Source organism: Ochlerotatus camptorhynchus, unplaced genomic scaffold, assembly GCF_037179485.1.
Source record: "Ochlerotatus camptorhynchus isolate MF236.1 unplaced genomic scaffold, CSIRO-AGI_Acam_v1.1 ptg000265l, whole genome shotgun sequence".
Classification (NCBI taxonomy): Eukaryota; Metazoa; Arthropoda; class Insecta; order Diptera; family Culicidae; genus Ochlerotatus; species Ochlerotatus camptorhynchus.
In genome coordinates this window covers 105,773-125,208 of record NW_027040755.1, presented here as the reverse complement: position 1 = coordinate 125,208, position 19,436 = coordinate 105,773, and the positions used below count along the sequence as shown (strand labels likewise).

General features: G+C 37.4%; 1 protein-coding gene across 1 annotated transcript in view; it reads left to right on the top strand.

Moving 5' to 3' along the window:
* The first annotated feature begins 638 nt into the window (after positions 1 to 638).
* Positions 639 to 19,436, top strand: part of LOC135705266 (uncharacterized) — a 33,448-nt gene continuing 14,650 nt past the window's right edge. Inside the window, exons 1-17 of the mRNA XM_065226888.1 lie at positions 639 to 739; positions 818 to 1,087; positions 1,152 to 1,274; positions 1,337 to 1,771; positions 1,839 to 2,267; positions 2,331 to 2,600; positions 2,656 to 3,180; positions 3,255 to 3,602; positions 3,666 to 3,823; positions 13,085 to 13,103; positions 13,167 to 13,418; positions 13,481 to 13,603; positions 13,662 to 14,225; positions 14,285 to 14,608; positions 14,696 to 14,836; positions 14,898 to 16,193; positions 16,252 to 16,352. Coding sequence (XP_065082960.1) covers positions 695 to 739; positions 818 to 1,087; positions 1,152 to 1,274; positions 1,337 to 1,771; positions 1,839 to 2,267; positions 2,331 to 2,600; positions 2,656 to 3,180; positions 3,255 to 3,602; positions 3,666 to 3,823; positions 13,085 to 13,103; positions 13,167 to 13,418; positions 13,481 to 13,603; positions 13,662 to 14,225; positions 14,285 to 14,608; positions 14,696 to 14,836; positions 14,898 to 16,193; positions 16,252 to 16,352 — 5,423 coding nt within the window. The 5' untranslated portion in view covers positions 639 to 694. The remainder of the gene's footprint in view (positions 740 to 817; positions 1,088 to 1,151; positions 1,275 to 1,336; positions 1,772 to 1,838; positions 2,268 to 2,330; positions 2,601 to 2,655; positions 3,181 to 3,254; positions 3,603 to 3,665; positions 3,824 to 13,084; positions 13,104 to 13,166; positions 13,419 to 13,480; positions 13,604 to 13,661; positions 14,226 to 14,284; positions 14,609 to 14,695; positions 14,837 to 14,897; positions 16,194 to 16,251; positions 16,353 to 19,436) is intronic.

Here is a 19,436-nt window from a genome sequence, read left to right as displayed (position 1 = left end):
TGACAAAATGATACGCACTCTTTGCCGAGGGGGGCGACTCTATCTACGATGCAGAAAAGATTGTGTTTTGCTGTGGCTAGTGTACACACGCTGAGTAGATATAAGGAAGATTTATGTCGATTTTGAAGATTTCCTGCAAAAAGATGAAGCACGATGCAAGTAGATGCGAGAAATGAAAGATGATTTTTTTGAAGATTGATTCGCTAGTGTGAGATTTTTTGAGCATCTAGAATTGAGATTTAGATGTGTCGCCCCCCCGCTCTTTGCACATGTGCACTGTCAAAGAATCATTGTACACAAAATCAACTTTGTTCAAATCAAAACAAAAAAACTAACCCATCTTCCAAGAAGCACAAGCTTCCAAGAAAATTCTATTACAGTGAACCACATTATTTAAATGGATTTCTTCGCCAGTTAGTCGTCTGTCACTTCGTTTGTAATTTTGTATCTACTTTTTGCTATTACATAATTATTTCATTCATCAGCTTTGAATTACATTGATCGATATTACATTTTTTTTTTGCTGTGTCTTCGTTCTAAATATTTTTATCGTTCTGATCGTTTGACTGGTATGTGTGGCGGAAGGGGGAATGTTTATGTTTAGTTGCAGATGCATTAATGTTGGAATCAAACTTAACAAAATTTATTGAATAAAGTTTAGCAGTTTCCCTTCTTTGATTCATCAACCAGTGGAATGTTCTGTTCTTTCTGCACGAAAAGCGCTTCCAATTTAGTAACAGTATGTGATAGTGTAATTAATTCAGTCAAAATATAATATTATGATTGACTTGTTTTGCATCCCTGTTTCTAAATGTAGCATTCATTATGCGGCTGCTGTTTGAAGCATCTCGAATGCTACGAAGCAACTGTGGCCAATCGATTGGCAGATCATGCAAAGAAGATCATCGTACCGGATGAAGATGCTAATGGGAAGGTCGATTGCGAAATCTGCCTGGAGAAGTACCCGGAAAATGAATTTGAGGAACACCGGGAGATGTGCACGGCACGATTGGTGTTCCACTGTGCCGTTTGCGATGGAGACTACGTGAGCAAGGAAGGGCTGTGGAATCATCTGGATTTGCATGATGTAAGGAAGAAATTCTAGTATCATATAATTTTCGATGTGCTATGCAAATGGTTTCTATCAACAGGTTGCAGATGCAAGTAAAGAATCATACTACCGTGAGACGAGAGCCACGTACAAACTACACAAATGTGGATTGTGCAATGATCAACGTGGTTATCAGGAGAGTCTGTACTGGATACACGTTCACGTGAGTGATGAATTTTAAACAATAATTGATTGGTCGTACAACAATATTGGTTTGTGTTGTAGGAAGATCATGATGGGTTCTTTCTGCAGTGTTCGGAGTGTGGCGATAACTTTCGTTCAAAAAAGTCCAAGAATGATCACGCTCTAAGCCACTGTAAAGCTACTGTAGAACAAACGGTGGATCACCAAGTTAGTAACATAGTTCATCCGATTAAAGTTGAAACCCCGGCTTTAGATAGCTGTGGAAATTGGCATCAATGCGGAAATGCTGTTGAAGGTATGAATAGTAGTATGACTGCGGACAACTGCGGCAATACAGAAGAAATATTCTGTGAGAATAGTCCTAGTGAATCATCAGAAACTAAGTGTTCCTATTGTGACAAAATGTTCCACGATAAAACGTTATTAACCTGTCACGTCGAAAATTGTCATCTTCCAAATGTGTGCAATATCTGCGGAGAAACTGTTTTTGGTCGAACCAGATTCCGTTATCATAAGGTAGTCGTAATCCTAGGGGTAGCATTTTTCAATCAATTTAAATATTATTTTTTACCGTTCGATACAGTTGAAAAATCATACGGAACCAAAACATAAATGTCCGTACTGTCCGATGGAGTTTCACCGGAACAATAATTTTCAGCGTCATATGTCCAGACATGTCGAGGAAAGAAATTTTCCCTGCGAGTTATGTGGCGCTAAATTTAAATCTTTGCAATACGTGGCATTGCACAAAAAACGAAACCATGAAGTGAAGAAACTGCAGACTAATCCTCCGGATTGTAACGAGAAGAACTCAGTTGATGAATCGTCACAACACTCTGACCATGTGGCCTCAGATGACGAGCCTTCCACTATTTATCATTGTCCAGTTTGCGATGTAAAGTTCGACGACGAGGAACTATTTGCTCAACACGTTGGCGGAGTCCATCAACTGACCTTTTGTAGCATATGTGGCACAACTTTCGCCAGTGTCGATCAGCTGAATGAACACAAGGTATGTCTAGCAATAGACTCATATTCGTTGGTTCAAATTAGTTCGTCTCTTTTGTCTTTATAGGAAACGCATCATCCAACAGTCAAATATAGCTGTAGCCAGTGTTATCAGACGTTCGATAAGAAAACATCTTTCCAAGGGCATTTGGCAGAGCACGAAAAGAAGGCAAAATTCCAGTGCGGATTGTGTGATCACCGATTTGAAGACCAAACCACGCTTCAAAGTCATATGGTGAGCGACCACAATACCGTTATGAACCCGGATGGGATCCAGTGCACATGTCCAATTTGTGGAGAAACTATTCCTAGTATTCTTATGTTTCGACACCACAAGGTTTGTTGGCTACTCAATCGAAAAGCCGGTTTCCTAAAGCATGTTTCTTTCACAGCTAAAATTCCACACAGAACCGAAATATCAATGTTCGCATTGCCCTCGAAAGTTCCTCACAAAGGGTAACTACATGTGTCATGTCGTGGCCCACAAAAGAAAGAGGATATTCTCGTGCAGATTCTGTAGTGTTCGATACAAACGCCTACATATGCTAGAAGCTCACATGGAGCGACGGCACGGCAGCGAGTTGAAAGATGCCGACCAGTCAGGACAAGTTATTACTATCAACAATCAAGACATGGTTCTGCAGAACGTTGAGCCTGAAGACTTGGATCATGAAAACTCGTTGAGTGCATACGACGAAGGAGAAGGGGATGAAGATGTCGAAATCAAGGAAGAAATTCTAGTTGAAGAAGCTTCAATAGCACCTTCAAGTTTTAACTCGACGCAATGTTCGCAATGTCATCAGATGTTCGGTGATGCAAATGAACTCCACGATCACCTTAAAGTCAGTCATCAATCGATAAAGTGCGCAATCTGTGAACTTGACTTTGAAAATCAAGTCAGATTAAGGTATCACAAGGTTAGTTCGAGCAGTGCACGTATAGAGCTGCTTGCGAAACTTGATTATTTCTTTGCTTTAATACAATTTTGCAGCTGGTTTCTCACACTGAACCACGGTATGAGTGTTCGCACTGTGCAAAGAAGTTTCATGTTAAAACCGCGCTTGTTCGCCACGAATGGACGCATCGGAAGGACGATGGTGCTGAAAATTCGTTGAAACCTGTCATCAGAACCCGCATTAGGTCCAAGTTCGCTGCACCGAAGACAACGACACGTGAAGCAGACCAATCGACCGGTATTGAATGTAATCTGTGCTCGAGTAAATTTCTAACTGAAGAGCGGCTACAACGGCACATTGACTATACCCATTCCAAGGCAGAGGTGCAATGTACAATCTGCGAGCTCACTTTTCCTTCGCAGTATAAAATGTATTATCACAAGGTGTGTAGATGCTTAGTAGATGTTAGTGCCTAATCGATAATGTTTCACTGTGTCAAATTCTAGACAAAAGTTCACACCGAACCCCAACATAAGTGTCCACATTGCGAAAAGAAGTTCCATGTGAAATACCGCCTTCAGGAGCACTTGGTTGTCCATTTGACGTCGGGGGATAATCGCAATCTGAACGGCTCCGAATGTCCTGCGAAAGTGAGAGAGGAAATGTGATGTGGTATGCGGTATGGATGATATTTTCTAATCAGTTTTTTTGTCTGAGTAGAACTCACTTAAATAAATTCGGTGATACGGTAGATGTACTAGTCATGGCTATACATTCCTATTATTAATATCAGTAATAGGAATGTCCTATGCAATTGTCAACCCATCTACCTAACAAGTATTTTAATTACCTCGAATAATTGTACTTTACTAATAATTTTGTGAAACTCCATCTAACCATATACATACATATTATCAAACCAGTTCGCTCTCAGCTGCTGTCGAGATTGGCAGCAGCAGTTGTATCTTTTAGTGTGGGTAAAGATCGGATCATGCGATCGTTTGTGAAGAATACGGTCTGCTTCGATTTTCCCAATGCGAAGTTTACCTACGACGAGATTGCCAATTTAGACAAGAGACCCATTTGACGGAATGCTGCATTTCGCGGAAAATCCGGGATTGCATTGTAGAAATGCGAATTATGAATTTAAAAGAATTACGAATACAGGATAACTCTAGAGGAAAATTCTTCTGAGAGTTATATAATTCACATTACTTATTCTTATTTCAAGCCGGAAACGCAAGAAGTTTAGAATATACAGTAAAACTGAAATAAACTGAACATCGGACTTCACATTGTGCTCACAAGTTTCCCATATTTAAAAAAGCACATGAAAACTCTAAAGAAGGAAAATTCTTCAAAACTATAAAAATCAGATTTTACATTTTGTTATATCCAAGCTAGAAGATCACAAGTTTCCCATAATTTAGAATGCACAGGAATTCTCCAAAGAACTGCCATTGTTTCAAAGAAGTACAATTCTCCTACTGTGTAAAAATCAGATTTCACATTTTGTTTATTTCAATCTACTAATTATATTTAAAAAAAAAAATGCCAAAAAGAAATACTTCGAGTTATTAAAACATTCCGCCAAATAAAATTCCGCGAAATGGGTTATTCTACCAAATGGAACCCCGCGAAATGTACTTCCGACAAATGAGTCTCTCTGCGAAATGCGTTAGGGATTTTTTCAGTTTCCTTCATTAGTTTTCATTTGATTTTGTAAAATTAAAAAAAAAGGGAATATGAAAATCCAAAAGATTATTAACTTTAGCAGCACATTGTTTTTGAAACAAAAATAATATTTTTTTAGTTAAAAAATTGAGTGTGTTATTGAATCAAATTATGTTGCTTAGCTTAAAAAAATCATAACATACATTCACAGACAAACAGACAAATCTTTCACCTCAATCGTCCAACACGCATTTAATCGCATTTAACGTTCAATTTAAATATTATTAGTTGCGCGAATACCCCACCACATCGCTGGCATCGGATCATTTTGAAGTTTCTATATATATATTTCATCGAACTTGTATACAAGGCAGGGGGAACGACACTCATTTGGATGTATTTTTTCAGTCTAGTAATTACTTGGGATTTTCGGGGAAAAACATAATTGATGGGATTTTTTTGAGTGTGTCGTGTTGACGAAAATAGCATAGGGATAGAAAAAATAGATGGGAATAGATCAGGCAATTGATGTGATGTGAGGGATGTTAAAAAATTTCAGAGGGATACGAGTCTGAACGCGAAGAGGATAGGTGTAAAAAGAAGAAAAATTTGCTGCAATGAAGCGTCCATGAATTACGTAACGCTTATAGGGGGAGAGGGGGTCACCTATATCGTTACGAATTATACATAGGGGAGGAGTAGTAAAGCTTTGCGTTGCGTAAAAAAGAGAACATTTTGTTTTTTTTTTCGTTTCTTGATGTAAAGTTTGAAAATACAGGTCTTTTTTGACGCTTTTGGCAACGACAACGAAGGCTATCATCACTAAATCTTGCTTTACAAAATGGATCTGTTTTAATTTTATAAATTGAGATTTTTGCTATCTTGAACTTTTGAAAAGGAGGTACACGATGGTACGCTGATCTTTTGTTTCTGTTTTGAATATTAATAATATAATTAATTACCTAAAAATAAAAAATACAAAACGAAATCATACATTAATTAAATGAAAAGGCGGGGGAGGGGGGTTTATAGAGCGTTGCGTAATAAATAGAGGGGGGTCATTTTCATTGTACCGTTTTGTTCCAAACATATTGATTTTTAGCGAAACGGAATTAATGGACACCGCTCGGGACACCGCCCAACTATAATAATCAAAGCTCACAGCTCAAGTGCAGAAAACGGTTCCGCACCGAAAAGGTCGAAACTGCACAGTAGGATGAACGGGTGATGGCGATGGATTACAAGGTTCCAGTTAATATTCCCAGCTGTATTTGAACGGGAATTTGATCCGCAATATTCTCGCACAGAAATACATCACCCGGTGGGTGTCTTACTTCACCATTAGCTCTTTCTTATCCGAACCCTTGACCAGCAGCAGAGACGAGTAAAACTTGGGCCGAGTGGAAGAAACGACCTGAATTCCTTTTCCACCTGCTTGTCGTAGGGGGTTTCATTGGTAAGGCTTTTCCCGGGGCTAGAATCAGCAGTTCGAACGAAATCAATAGTTGCTTCGCGCCTGTTCGGTAACTTCCATGCTACAACACACAGAGACCCGGGCTCTTATCCGTCGAATTCGATCGGTTTGAGTCCGGGAAATGGATGTGCGTTGCCGTCTCCTCCGTGATGCACTTGATGTTTTTTGCCCCCAAGACCGATTATAGACGAATGGTCCGTCATCTTTTTTTAGTTTTCGCACCGATTTTTTACCGGCATGCTCAGCTGACATACGTGGTGTTTGTTGTGGAGAGTGTTGGAAACTGACAGTGAGTATGGCAGAGTGCTTCGCGGTCGACCTGAAAACTTCGAGAAACTGCACGGCTTGCTTGACAATTTGTGTGCATGCAGAAGGGATAAGTTGGGAATAGAAAGAATAGATAGGATGGATTGAAATTTTGTGCACGTTGAAAATTATATGAGAGGTTTGGGTAAAAATGGGATAATCCTGAAGTGTCGTTCCCCCTGATACAAGGTATTTTCATTGCTTGCACTGAAGAATTATGGATTAAAATATTTTCCTTCACTCAAAAAATTCCACACGTAATCGTAATGTGTCTCCCACTTAATTTTTCACTTATTGTGAAACACATCCACTTCATGTGTGAATCTTATGTAATGAACCATGCCTGAACTCTATTGATTTGAATTGTGACACACTTGGATGCTATGTGTCTCACATGGTGATATCAATAGCATTGCACATCATAGTTTGTTCTACATTTATCGACATCTACTTTACCGACGCTAAAAATGAATCCACAAAATATATAAAACCGCCTCGCCGGGACCTCCTCGGCAAAGCTGTATCACCTGTATATAGTTAGTGTGGAATAAAGAATGAGTAGAGTCGAGTGAGCGAGAAGAGTTTAAATTCATATGAAAAATCATATAAAATTAACGTGATCGCATAAATGTTACACGGCGAATGAGAACGACACAAATTTGAGTTTAGTTCACTCATAATCGCCAAAAGTGCAGGAACTCAGCGATGAGTAAAATTTGTCTCATGGTTTCCTGTGGAAAACCTAAAAAATCTGCCGGAAAATGAGGAAATTGACGAAAATTGTATTCAGTCTCGGAGTAGTACCAATAGACTAAGTGAATCCAATCTTTACTTTTCTCAAATTCGGCAATTTTTCCCTGGAAAATCCTGGAAAACATGCAGTTTTGGCGATTATGAGTGAACTAAACTCAAATTTGGGTCGTTCTCATTCGCCGTGTATGTGAAATTCAGATGAATTCCATTAATTTTTCGGTGTACCGTAACCTGACTAAAGCCCTACACCGAAAATAGTTTTCAAGCTTCCATTGGAAACGCAAATGATCTTCATCCAATAAACAAAATTAATGGAATTCATTCGAATTTCACATAACATTTGTGTGATCACGTTAATTTTATATGATTTTTCATATGAATTTCAACGGCCTCATAATATTCATGTGATTTTGTGGTGGGATTTTTAGCTATGTGATCACATGAAAGCTATGTGAAATTCACATGGTTTTCATCTATTAGAGGTTGTATATAGAGGTTGCTAAAGTGTGATTGTGTCAGTGATTTGTTTTCATCGGGAAAATTGCAATATTACATCAATGGATGTAATTTTGTTCGCAAAATCGATGTACATCGAACAACGTTATATTATACCTTGTACAGACATACAAAGTACACTGTTGTACTACCGTTGTATTTCTTTAAGCTTGTACCTCAAATTGTACCTTTTGAGGTACTCGATTAAAGGAGTACAACGGTACTGCTTTGTATATGTCTGTCAATGGTATTACACAACCGATGGATTGACCTGGTTGCAGCAGTTTGGATGTAATATTCAACAACTTTTTTTTCTGTACGTGCGTACGATAAACGTCAGCAATCTCTACACTGAACCAAAACACCCGCCGCCTCCTGAATGATTTTTGCCTCACCCAAGCCCCACCCGCATAAACGCGAACCATAAATTGACCTTACCTAAAATGGTTAAAAATTGTTTATAATCCCTGCTAAACTTTAACTGAAATGGTTATGGAACTTTACATGAACGTTTAATGATAAAGTTTCAACCTTATGTATTATGGTTTTTTGGAACTGGACTTTACAAATAATGGGTTGTTAAGAACCATTACACAGAAAAAAAAGTTGTTGAATATTACATCCAAACTGCTGCAACCAGGTCAATCCATCGGTTGTGTAATATACACTCAAAGATAAATTAAATCATAAAAGCTTAAAAAGTATGCAGTTTCCCGCTTCACCTTATTGAGTCCGAGCCATGATTACTTCGGCAATAGTCATGCATGATTAAAATCGAAATAATCTTTCCAGTATTAAATTTTATTCTTTTTGAATACTGATATATAATCAAAAAAGATTAAAATTCAATCAAAAATTATTAAAATAAAATCTAAAATGATTAAAATTTATTCAAAAAAAGATAATCTACAATCTAATCAACCATGATTAAACTATGATTAATATCAGATGCTTATTTTTTAATCATTCGATATGATTAAACTGAGTTTAATGTCAAATTGATTAAATTTCAAGCAAAATGGGAATAGTTCAATTTATCAGTGTAACGTTGTACGATGTACATCGATTTTGCGAACAAAATTACATCCATTTATGTAATATTGTAGCTGCTTTTTGCTATTACATCATTATTTCATACATCAACTTGAATTACATTGATCGATATTACATTTTTTTTGCTGTGTACCATTCCAAATTCTTGTTTTCTCCATACATTTTCAGAAAGAGAACTATATAAGAACGTTTTTACTTATGATTTGAGAACATTAATGGTAATGGTTATGGTAGTCAGTAAGGTCCATTAATGGTTTTGTATTATCGCTCAACTTTACGTGGAATATATCGTGAATTGGTAATCAGTAAATTACAGGCAACCAATTCGCGATATATTCCACATAAAGTTGATCGATGTTACAAAACCATTCGTGGACCTTACTGACTACCATAACCATTACCATTAAAGTTCTCAAACCATAAGTTAAAAGGTTCTACTATAGTTCTCTTTCCGAAAATGTATGGAGAAAACAAGAATTTGGAATGGTAATGGTTCTTAACAACCCATTATTTGTAAGGTCCAGTTCCAAAAAACCATAATACATAAGGTTGAAACTTTATCATTAAACGTTCATGTAAAGTTCCATAACCATTTCAGTTAAAGTTTAGCAGGGATTATAAACAATTTTTAACAATTTTAGGTAAGGTCAATTTATGGTTCGCGTTTATGCGGGCATGCTTATAATCAGATGATTTTAAGAAGATCGTCATTCAATTGGGTTCTTTAAGGGTATTGAGATAAATGCATCTTCGTAATCTTCATTAAAAATGGAACCCAAACCCAAAATTTCATCAATTTTGGTACACTGGAACTATTTTAAATAAGTACGATTACATTTGCAAAAATCACCTTATTAGCGCCCCTCGGTGTCACTTTGGATGGGAGCGAGCTGTCAGTTTGTCAGTTTAGTGTCAAACAGTGAAGTTATTATTTTGCTTTAAATCTTGATTTAAAAATCGAGATAAAAGTGTGTGGGTTCGAAAAAAAATATCGCTGTGCTCAGAAAACGAAGCTCTTTCAGATAGTATATAAAAACCGATATATTTTTCAAAATTAAAGAACCCAATTCATATTTTGACAGAATCAAGTCAAATGTATGAATATAATTTAAAATCAGCGTTATAATAATACATCAATCAAACCAAAATAGAACAAGATGTGAATGATTTGCATGAGCATGAGCATGATTGACCGCCCACGGTTGCTACTCTGTTATTGCCAGACCAGCTGTAATTACACAGAGAAGCAATCATCCTCAATGTGTAAAAACTGGTGATCTCGAATTAGGTAATACCAGCGCCAGCCGCTCCTGAACGCAGGTCAAGAAAGGAATGGGTAGGAATGTGTTGACGTGACAGCAATGAATGTGTTGGGTTTGCAGCAGGGTTCGTTTTGGTAAACGATAAGCTGAATTGATGTCCTAACGATCGTATAACGCGAATGAGCTTGGGATTGAACCCACGGTCTTCTGCTCAGTAAGCAAAAACGTTTGCTACCAGGCAAACGATCTCTTTTTTAATCATCGAGTTGCTATTATTACCATGTAGTCATATTAACAAATAAAACGATTGACGAATCTTGATGTGGATGGGCTTGAGATTAGACTCAGGATGTTCTGCTCAGTACGCAAAAACGGTTGCTCTAAGGCCACCGAGCCCCTCATATCACATCATACCGTTACTCAAGCTGTTATAACTATTAGAACCCGGCACCGACGACAACGAAAGGTTTAGCAAAACAAGCGATCTTACCATACATTTTTAATATGAAAGAACCTGGGACCGCGTTTTGCTGCTCAGTAAGCAAGTCACTGCAACCGACGATCTTTCAAATCCGAAAACAAAAGGCTACGAAAAAGTATTTAGGCCTTGATTAAATTCCACTATCACGCTTTACGCATTGTTCAGGCAATCATAACAAGCTATGACCGACGTGACGATTGTTTAAAGTAATATGAGTAATGTGAGTATTATTGTACAAATTACAGTACATTGTAGAAGTTACCTCATTATTTTGCAGCGCCAGCGGTTTTTATTTCTGGATCTTGAGTTGTTTTGGTGATATACTTACTTGCGACATACTATTTTGGGCGCCCATATAGGCGTGTACTATGTAGGGTAGCTCATCTGAGCGAACAGCATCCTAATCAGTAGATAAAGCAATGTTGTCTCTAGCCGTTCTGATCCTGTCTCGGTAACATCGATTTCTTTCAGCATCAGTTTTCAGCTGCTTCTTCGGAGGTTTGTCCGCTTGCAGTTCCTTTGAGCGCTTACTTGATCCACGCTTGTATTGGGTTACCAAATGCTGCGACATGGCTGTATCGATAAACTCACAAACAGTTTCTCAAATATCACTTATTTCGCAATACAATTGTAGAATTTTGAAGAGGTTGAACCATAGAGGTAACTCTAAGACCACTGGGTTCCGAAGAAAATCATTATTATTTTTGGCTCACTCAGTACCAGAACAACGGTCCCAAGCTATTTCACTCACCCCTGCATGTTCTGCATGAATCCACACACCCCTGATGTTATCTGTCAAACTTTCATAGCGAATCAAAACAAACATTGCGTAGTACTAGAATTTCGACTAGAATAGGGTACGTTAATCGTTTGCTTGGGACCAATAGGCTACTAAAGTGGTGAGCCAATTTAAAATCGTTAGTTTCGTATTGATTGTTGGTTGAACTGCCTATTAATTTTGGTATTCGGACATTAAATCTGTGTTAGGGAAAACACATCAATCACAGAATCTGAGCATACCGGACGGTACCTACGTTAATGCATTTTGATGCAAATTTTAAGCTCCTCTTATTAATAACATTGAGGATTATTTTAATGCAATTTTCAATAGTAACCTTTAGAAAAATGATGGCCTTAAATTTAACAGATTCGCAGGAAAAATTTCCTATTGATTGGTGTATTAAGAACAAGATGTGAATGATTAGCATACATAAACTTTTCAACTCATCAGTCTGGTAATGGAAGAAAATCAGATCGTATTTTAATGATGTCCATATATATCTTCTTCTTCTTCTTCGCATTTCAAGCTTATTGCACATCGCATATTAGCTTATTGCGTGCTCTCAACTTAGTTTTCTAGATGCACTTCCACAGTTATTAATTGAGAGCTTTCGATGCCTGTACCATTTTTGTATTGGTATTATTGTGTGGCAAAGTCCAATCATACTTCTATGCCCAGGGAAGTCGAGAAATTTTTCAACCCGAAAAATTCCTTGACCGGACCGAGAATCGAACCCAACCACCTCCAGCATGGTCTTGCTTTGTAGCTGCGCCTTTACCGACTGAGCTAAGGGAGGCCCCATGTCTATATCTATGTAGTTGGCTTAATAGAGGTATTTGCTTTTCAGAAATCTTATTGAAATAAATAATTACACAACCATTTCAATCAGTTATAAGCATTACTAAGTAATAATCTAGGTAATAATCGAAAAAATGCTTTTTCGCTTTTTTCTACTGTTGAGATTACATGAGTCATCTCTAATGAAATGGTTGTATAAATAAATGTTTTTATCATATTTAAATACTCGTGCAGTCACAATGCTGTTTGTTCGCCACCATTTGCTAACTGATATGAAATAGAATTATTTTGATACAGGGATATTCATTTTGGTTCATATGAAAAACATACGCTTAATGTGCCTGTTAATATGTGACTGATTATCGGATGCATAGAAAAAACATTATTTTGAAATGTAAACAAAAATAACTTATTGCTGATCATAAAATCATTCGACTTGATTGTCATTCAATCTCAGGAATCATTAGTTTTGCTTGACACTGAATGAGATTTCATTCAACGGGCGGCGGGTGTTTTGGTTCAGTGTATACAGTAAAAGTATGGTCGTCTGTCAAAAATTGTTCCAATCGAACGAATCGAACCGTCAAAATGCACCGTTTTGTTCGATTGGAACAGCTTTTTTTCAGATACTTTAACTAGAGGGCTTTAAACCTGACCGCTTATTTCTTAAAAAAAAAACTGTTTTTGATGGACTGTTTTTGTAAAATGATCTTTAAATTTAGTAATAATTAACGCAGTGGAAACAAATTTACTAATCTACGGATCGTACTCCATGAAACGTGAACAACACTGAATAGAAGAAAAATACATCGCTTGGGTATAATGTCTTGTTCTTTCTGCAAAAAAAGTGCTTCCAAATTAGTTACGGTAAGTGAAGAAGAATCTGTGAATGGCTGCAACCGTACCAACATTTTATTTTATACATATCAGCACTCACTATGCGGCTGCTGTTTGGTGCACTTGGAAAGCTGCGCTGCAACCGCAGAAAAGTCCATTCCAGTCGTTTGGGAGGAAGATGCGGCTCGGAAAGTTGAGTGTGATATCTGTCTTGAGGAGTACCAGGAAAATGAACTGCAGCAGCATCGGGAGACGTGCATGCCACGGTTGGTGTTCCGGTGCTCCTTGTGCGACGAAGACTATATGAGTGAAGAAAGTGTGTGGAACCATCTGATTGAGCATCAGGTATGAGGAAGATTTTTATGTTTCATCGAATTCATGTCGTATTCAGAGGTTTCCATTAACAGATTGCACACGAGGACAAAGAATTGTACTACCGGGAAAAGAGAGTAACTTATAAACAACACAAATGTATCCTTTGCAATGATCAACGTTCTTATCGGGAAAGTAGCTACTGGCAGCATGTTCATGTAAGTGATTTGGAATTTAGATAGAATCGATTGTCATATCATTTGGTTCACTTTTCAGGAAGAACATGATGGGTACTACCTACGATGTTCAGAATGTGGTGAAAGTTTCCCATCAAAAAAACGTATGGCTGAGCATGGTCTTAACCATTGCAAATCTAGGGAACAAACGATAACATCTGAGTCTGGTGGATTAGAAATGGGTGATGATTATGCGAATACCAATATCAATGAGCATTCATCGCAAGAAAAGTCGAACGAAGCGTCTGAGAAGGATTTTGAAACGAACCAAGATCAGCAGTCGTCACTCGAAATCGAGGTAGTTGAATCCTATGGACAAAATTCTACGTTGGTTGAGAATTGTGACGATGGTCTTACTGATTGCAATCAAATCGGTGATGATGTGGACGAAGATGAATGCAAGGGGCATGCATCAGAAGAAATTTTGCAGCCCCCTGTTGAGAATTGTTCGAGTAGACCGTCCGATGCACAGTGTCCTCAATGCAACAAAGAATGTTCTAATGCTAGGGCACTCTCACGTCACATTAAGAGCACACATCAACCGGCCACGTGTGATGTTTGTGGGCTTTTTTTCAGCAGTGGTAACCAAGCTAATTATCATAGGGTTTGTTGTTTGAAACTTTACTATAAATATCTACATGATAATGCAACTTTTGTCTTTAGATAAGAAATCATTCAAAAAAGAACTACCAATGTTCGATATGTTTTAACACATTCAGATCAAAGGATTCTCTCGGGAAGCATGTAAGAGGTTTTCATTTTCATCGGCAAATAGTGGCTCAAACTGGCTCCTCCGACAGTGTCAAGAAGCAAGAGCCGAATAAAGCCAAGATATTGTGGAGTGTTAAGACTGATTGTCCAATTTGCCGGAAAAAGTTCAGCGATCAAAGTCAAGTTTCTCAGCACGTCGAGGAGATGCATAAGGTGACCATTTGTACCATTTGCAGGGAGATCTTCACCAATGCGGATGAGCTAAGCAATCACAAGGTTCGTATAGCGATAGACATTTCCCGTCTACCTTACCCTATAATGAGTGGGAGTTTGCGTCGGATTAATATTTTGTATTTTTTGCAGTGTTCAATGTGCCCTCACTGTAGTAAAGGGTGCTACAATCGCACACGTCTAATAACTCATATCGAGTTGTGTCATGAGATGATCACGTGTGACGTCTGCGGAGTTTCCGTTTCCGGTAGAAGTAAAATATGGCATCATAAGGTCGAATTCGTGACTATATATAAAAAAAATCAACAATTTCATTATTATCTTATCATTACAGATGAAAGTGCACTCGGCGCCGAAACTGAAATGCTCCCAATGTTCGAAGAAATTTCATTTCAAATGTGACTATAAGCGCCACTTGTCTTTGTGTGTGAAGAATGAATATAAGTGCAAATTATGTGGTTGCAAGTTGAATTCTTTCACCTTTGTCGCCACTCACATGAGAATAGTTCATGGTGTTACGAGACCCCAAGAAGCTCTCGCAAACCGCAACGATAAAAAGTACCATGACATTTTGGATGTGAAGGAAACATCGATGTTGAAATCTGTAGATCGAATGCCCCATGACCAATCTGAGCGTAGTTTTACCATTGAGGGTGATGATAAGGATGATACGCCTAAAGATGTCGCTAAGACAAACAATTCCATGTCCTCTCAAGTAAAAGAATTTAAAGGCAAGAATAGAAGAGTTAAAGTTGCAGCGAAAGTCTCGCAAGTTCTTGGTGGGACTACATCGAGTGCGAAGAAGTTTCACAATGAAGGTGCCTATAAACGTCATCTATCTAGGCATAATAAGATTCGAAACGTGTTCCCCTGTAAACTCTGTGGTCGCAAGTTTAAGCGTTTAGCTTACGTCAGGAAGCATATAAAACAGGTTCATTCTGTAAGAAAAACTCAAACCAATATTGCAACCAGCAAAGAACTGAACCAAGAACTTGATCTCAAAACGGAAATCTCAGTAGAGGAAACTCATCTACAACAAAATGAAAGTCAAGTTCGAAATGACGACATTGAAAAATTCATCTCAAAACATACTGTTTCCAATGCTTCTCAAACCAATACTGCAACCAACAAAGAACCGAACCAAATGGAAATCTCTGTAGAGGACACTCATCTACAACAGAATGAAAGCCAGTTTTTAAATGACGACATTGAAAAATTCCTCTCAAAACATACTATTACCAATACTGCAACCAACCAAGAACTTGAGCTCAAAATGGAAATCTCTGTAGAGGAAACTCATCTACAACAGAATGAAAGTCAAGTTCTAAATGACGACATTGAAAAATTCATCTCAAAACATACTGTTTCCAATGCTTCTCAAACCAATACTGCAACCAACAAAGAACTGAACCAAGAACTTGACCTCAAAATGGAAATCTCTGTAGAGGAAACACAACTACAGCACACACCTGCTGTTGTCAATTCTTCATTCCTTGAAAAGTGTCCCCACTGTGACAAAAACTTCAAGTACACATCTCTATCCCGTCACATCAATGATAACCACAAGATGCGCTTGTGTGATTTCTGCAGAGTTTCTTTTTCAAGCAAACGTCAACTCAATTATCATGTGGTTTGTATGGTAGATTTTTTTCATTGTTCATTATTTATAATGCAATTGTTCATTTCAGATGATTTGCCACACGGATCCGAAGCACAAATGTCCTCACTGTCCGCAGACGTTTCACGTGAAATCTACATATTTACGCCATGTGGTCACACATAAGAAATAAAACTGTGTAGCGAACGAGGGAAGGACGAAAAGAAAAAGAATAATAAAATGGGACAGTTCAAGACCAATAATTGAAATGACCTTAACTCCATTTTGTAAACACACCTTGTAAGGCCATTTTCTCGTGAACCGATACCTTCATTCGCAAACCTAAACCACAATAGGGTATAGGAGAATTTCCCCTACCTGTTAATTATGTTGGTTTGCCTTTGCGTACTTTGGTTCACGAGAAAATGACCTTACAAGGTTTGTTTACAAAATGGAGTTAAGGTCATTTTAATTGTTGGTCTTGAGTTGTTCTTTTAGTTTTTCTGTTATGATCACTTCATTCGTTTTGTTTTTGATGTATCCAAATCCAATATAGGTATACCCCATCAACTTTCATTGATTTTAGTGCCCATTTTATGGTTGGCTTACCACGAAACTGGCTCATTGAGATCAAAGAATTAGTTTAGAACTCGACAATAATAAATTGATTAATGTGAAGCCTAATGCCTATCTATTACTATGATCAAAAATCGAAATGAAAACATTGAACGAGATTTATCTGCCAAATTTGGATCGAAGTGTGCTCTGCTTCTCCATGAACGCGAACAATTTCCAAATGTTATTTTTCTGAATCGCGTTTTAGCTCAAAACAATGTGCCACTCGATAACATAGTTCTAGAAAAGAACTCTAGTGCAAAGGAAGTGCAAGTGAACGAGTATTGTCCTATGCATTCCAAAGTTTTTTTTTTATCAGTATCCTTTTCTTCAGAACTGTTATAAGGCGATTGGCAGGCTGGCGCGATGATTCTGATTAGAGGCGGATTGTGCAAAAGTTTCTTTGAAGATCGGATGGAATGTTGTGAAATGTTGATCTAGTCTTTTAAGTTTTTGCTTCACGGGCAAGCCGTCGTTCATTTGGTGAGTTCGTTCCAGTTTATATATTCACTTGTTTTGGTATCTAATATCAGTTTTCTACAACTTTGCCTTATACATCTAGAGCTGCTATCGTGCTGTAATTTGTTGAGAAATGTCCAGCGCGCTATTCTCAAGTGGTGGTAGGAATGGCCAAGTTCCAGCACATATTTGCCCACTGGTTCATTGGGCAAGATAGTAGTCCTAGTACTTTTGTCTCTGGGTTTAGACGTGATGCTTTTGTACTTGAAAGTTCCCTTTTTGTGATCATCATGGGTCTGAAGAGTTGTTGAGCTAATTTGGAATAGCTCGGAAATGTATTGGAATAGTCTTTGGTTCAACAGTAGTATGGTAGTACAGCAGGACAGTAGGAGTACAAAATTATGAAATTGGATGCATCTCATGAGATCTTTTCTTATTTTCATTGTATGCATACAAGTAAAACATGCCATCATACCATCTTTTGGTTTTATTATTCCGAAAAACATTATTTTAGCTGAAATGAGTCTTTGCAACCTTGGATTTCAGTAGAGAGAAATAGAACGAAAATCAGTATATTTCGTTCTATTTCTCTCTACTGAAATCCAAGGTTGCAACGACTCATTTCAGCTAAAATAATGTTTTTCGGAATAATAAAACCAAAAGATGGTATGATGGCATGTTTTACTTGTAACTTACAAGAGGGGTTACAAAGTATGCGTTGGAAACATAAAACCTGTAAATGTTGCTTTCTATGAGTCACAATCAGCGATTTGCTGATCACTGATTGAGTGAGTGAGTGAGTGAGTGAGTTTGTGAAAAATCGCTGACTGTGACTCTCATGAAGTGAAATAAACAGGTTTAATATGTCAAACACATTCTTTGCAACCTCTTCTTGTATCCTACCAATTCAAAATTTGATCATGGCATCTAATTATTTCATAATTTAGAAAAACATTGTTTTAGCTGAAATGAGTCTTTGCAACCTTGCTGAAATCTAGTCCTTACCTCTTCGTTTTCAGCGTTGGATAATTTCGCGGGATTTTATGAAGCTCACAAAAGGAAAAATTCCCGAGTCATTGTGAGTTTTCGCGAACCTTTCCTGTAGATTGATTAGAGACCCGTGTTTTCTCAGTTTTCATACAAGGGGAGGATAGAACCAGGGTTCCATTCTCCTACGTCCTTTTCTTCAAATTATCTCTCTTCAGAAAGTCAGAAACAGTGCACAGTGGTACAGGAGGGTGTTTTTCAGGTAAAAACTAAATAAGTGCATAAAGATGCAGTTTAATCAAGTTGGTGTCTTCAGACAAGTTTATATTTGAAGAAAGGCGCATCTGATGAAAGGGTCGTCCATAGTTTAAATCCCTTAGGACAAAAAATAAATAAAAATTCTAACTATTTTTCTTTGCGGTTTAGAAAAATAAAATGTTCCACAAAGTTGTAGATCTTATCATTACAAACTTTGCTGAAAACATCAATGGTTTAAATCGTCGTTTTCATTGAGATATGAAGTTTTTTTTTTTTTTTTTTTTTTTTTTTCTTTATTATAGAGATTTTTAGCCTGAGGCTAGTTCATCTCTTGAGATATGAAGTATTTTTTAAGGAAGGTCCCTTCAAATCGTTTTTTCAACCACAACTTTTTTTATTTGATTTTTTTCTTGGCATACTATGTTTGAAAGAGTAAACAAGCAACATTCTACAATACTTGAACACGCTACCTCACAAATGCAACATGTTAAGAGCGTTTATGTGTTCAAAACATACGATATTCTGGTGGATAATTTGCAAATTTGGGCAAACAGTTTTTCAAACTAATGACGTGATCAAATTTTACGTGCTTTGATGAATATTTTCATGTAAAAATATTGGAGGGGAAGTTATTTTTCATTACAGGAAAGCTATGGTTTTTAGCTCAGTTTTACTTAAAATTGGCTCTTTTCTGAACTAACTTTTGTACATGGTGAGTTTTGGATCAAGTTTCGGTTCTGGTCACTTCCCCGGGGGCATCCGGGAAATGCCCGGAAGTGGCTAATGTGGTCATAGATACTTAATAATAATAATAATATTAATAATAATAATAATAATAATAATAGATTTGGCTTATAGTTTTTACACGCCCGTTCAAAATTACCCAAAAATGTGAAAGATAAACATTGTAATGGAATATGAACCCCGCTAAACATTTGCACATTTCACTAGCACACG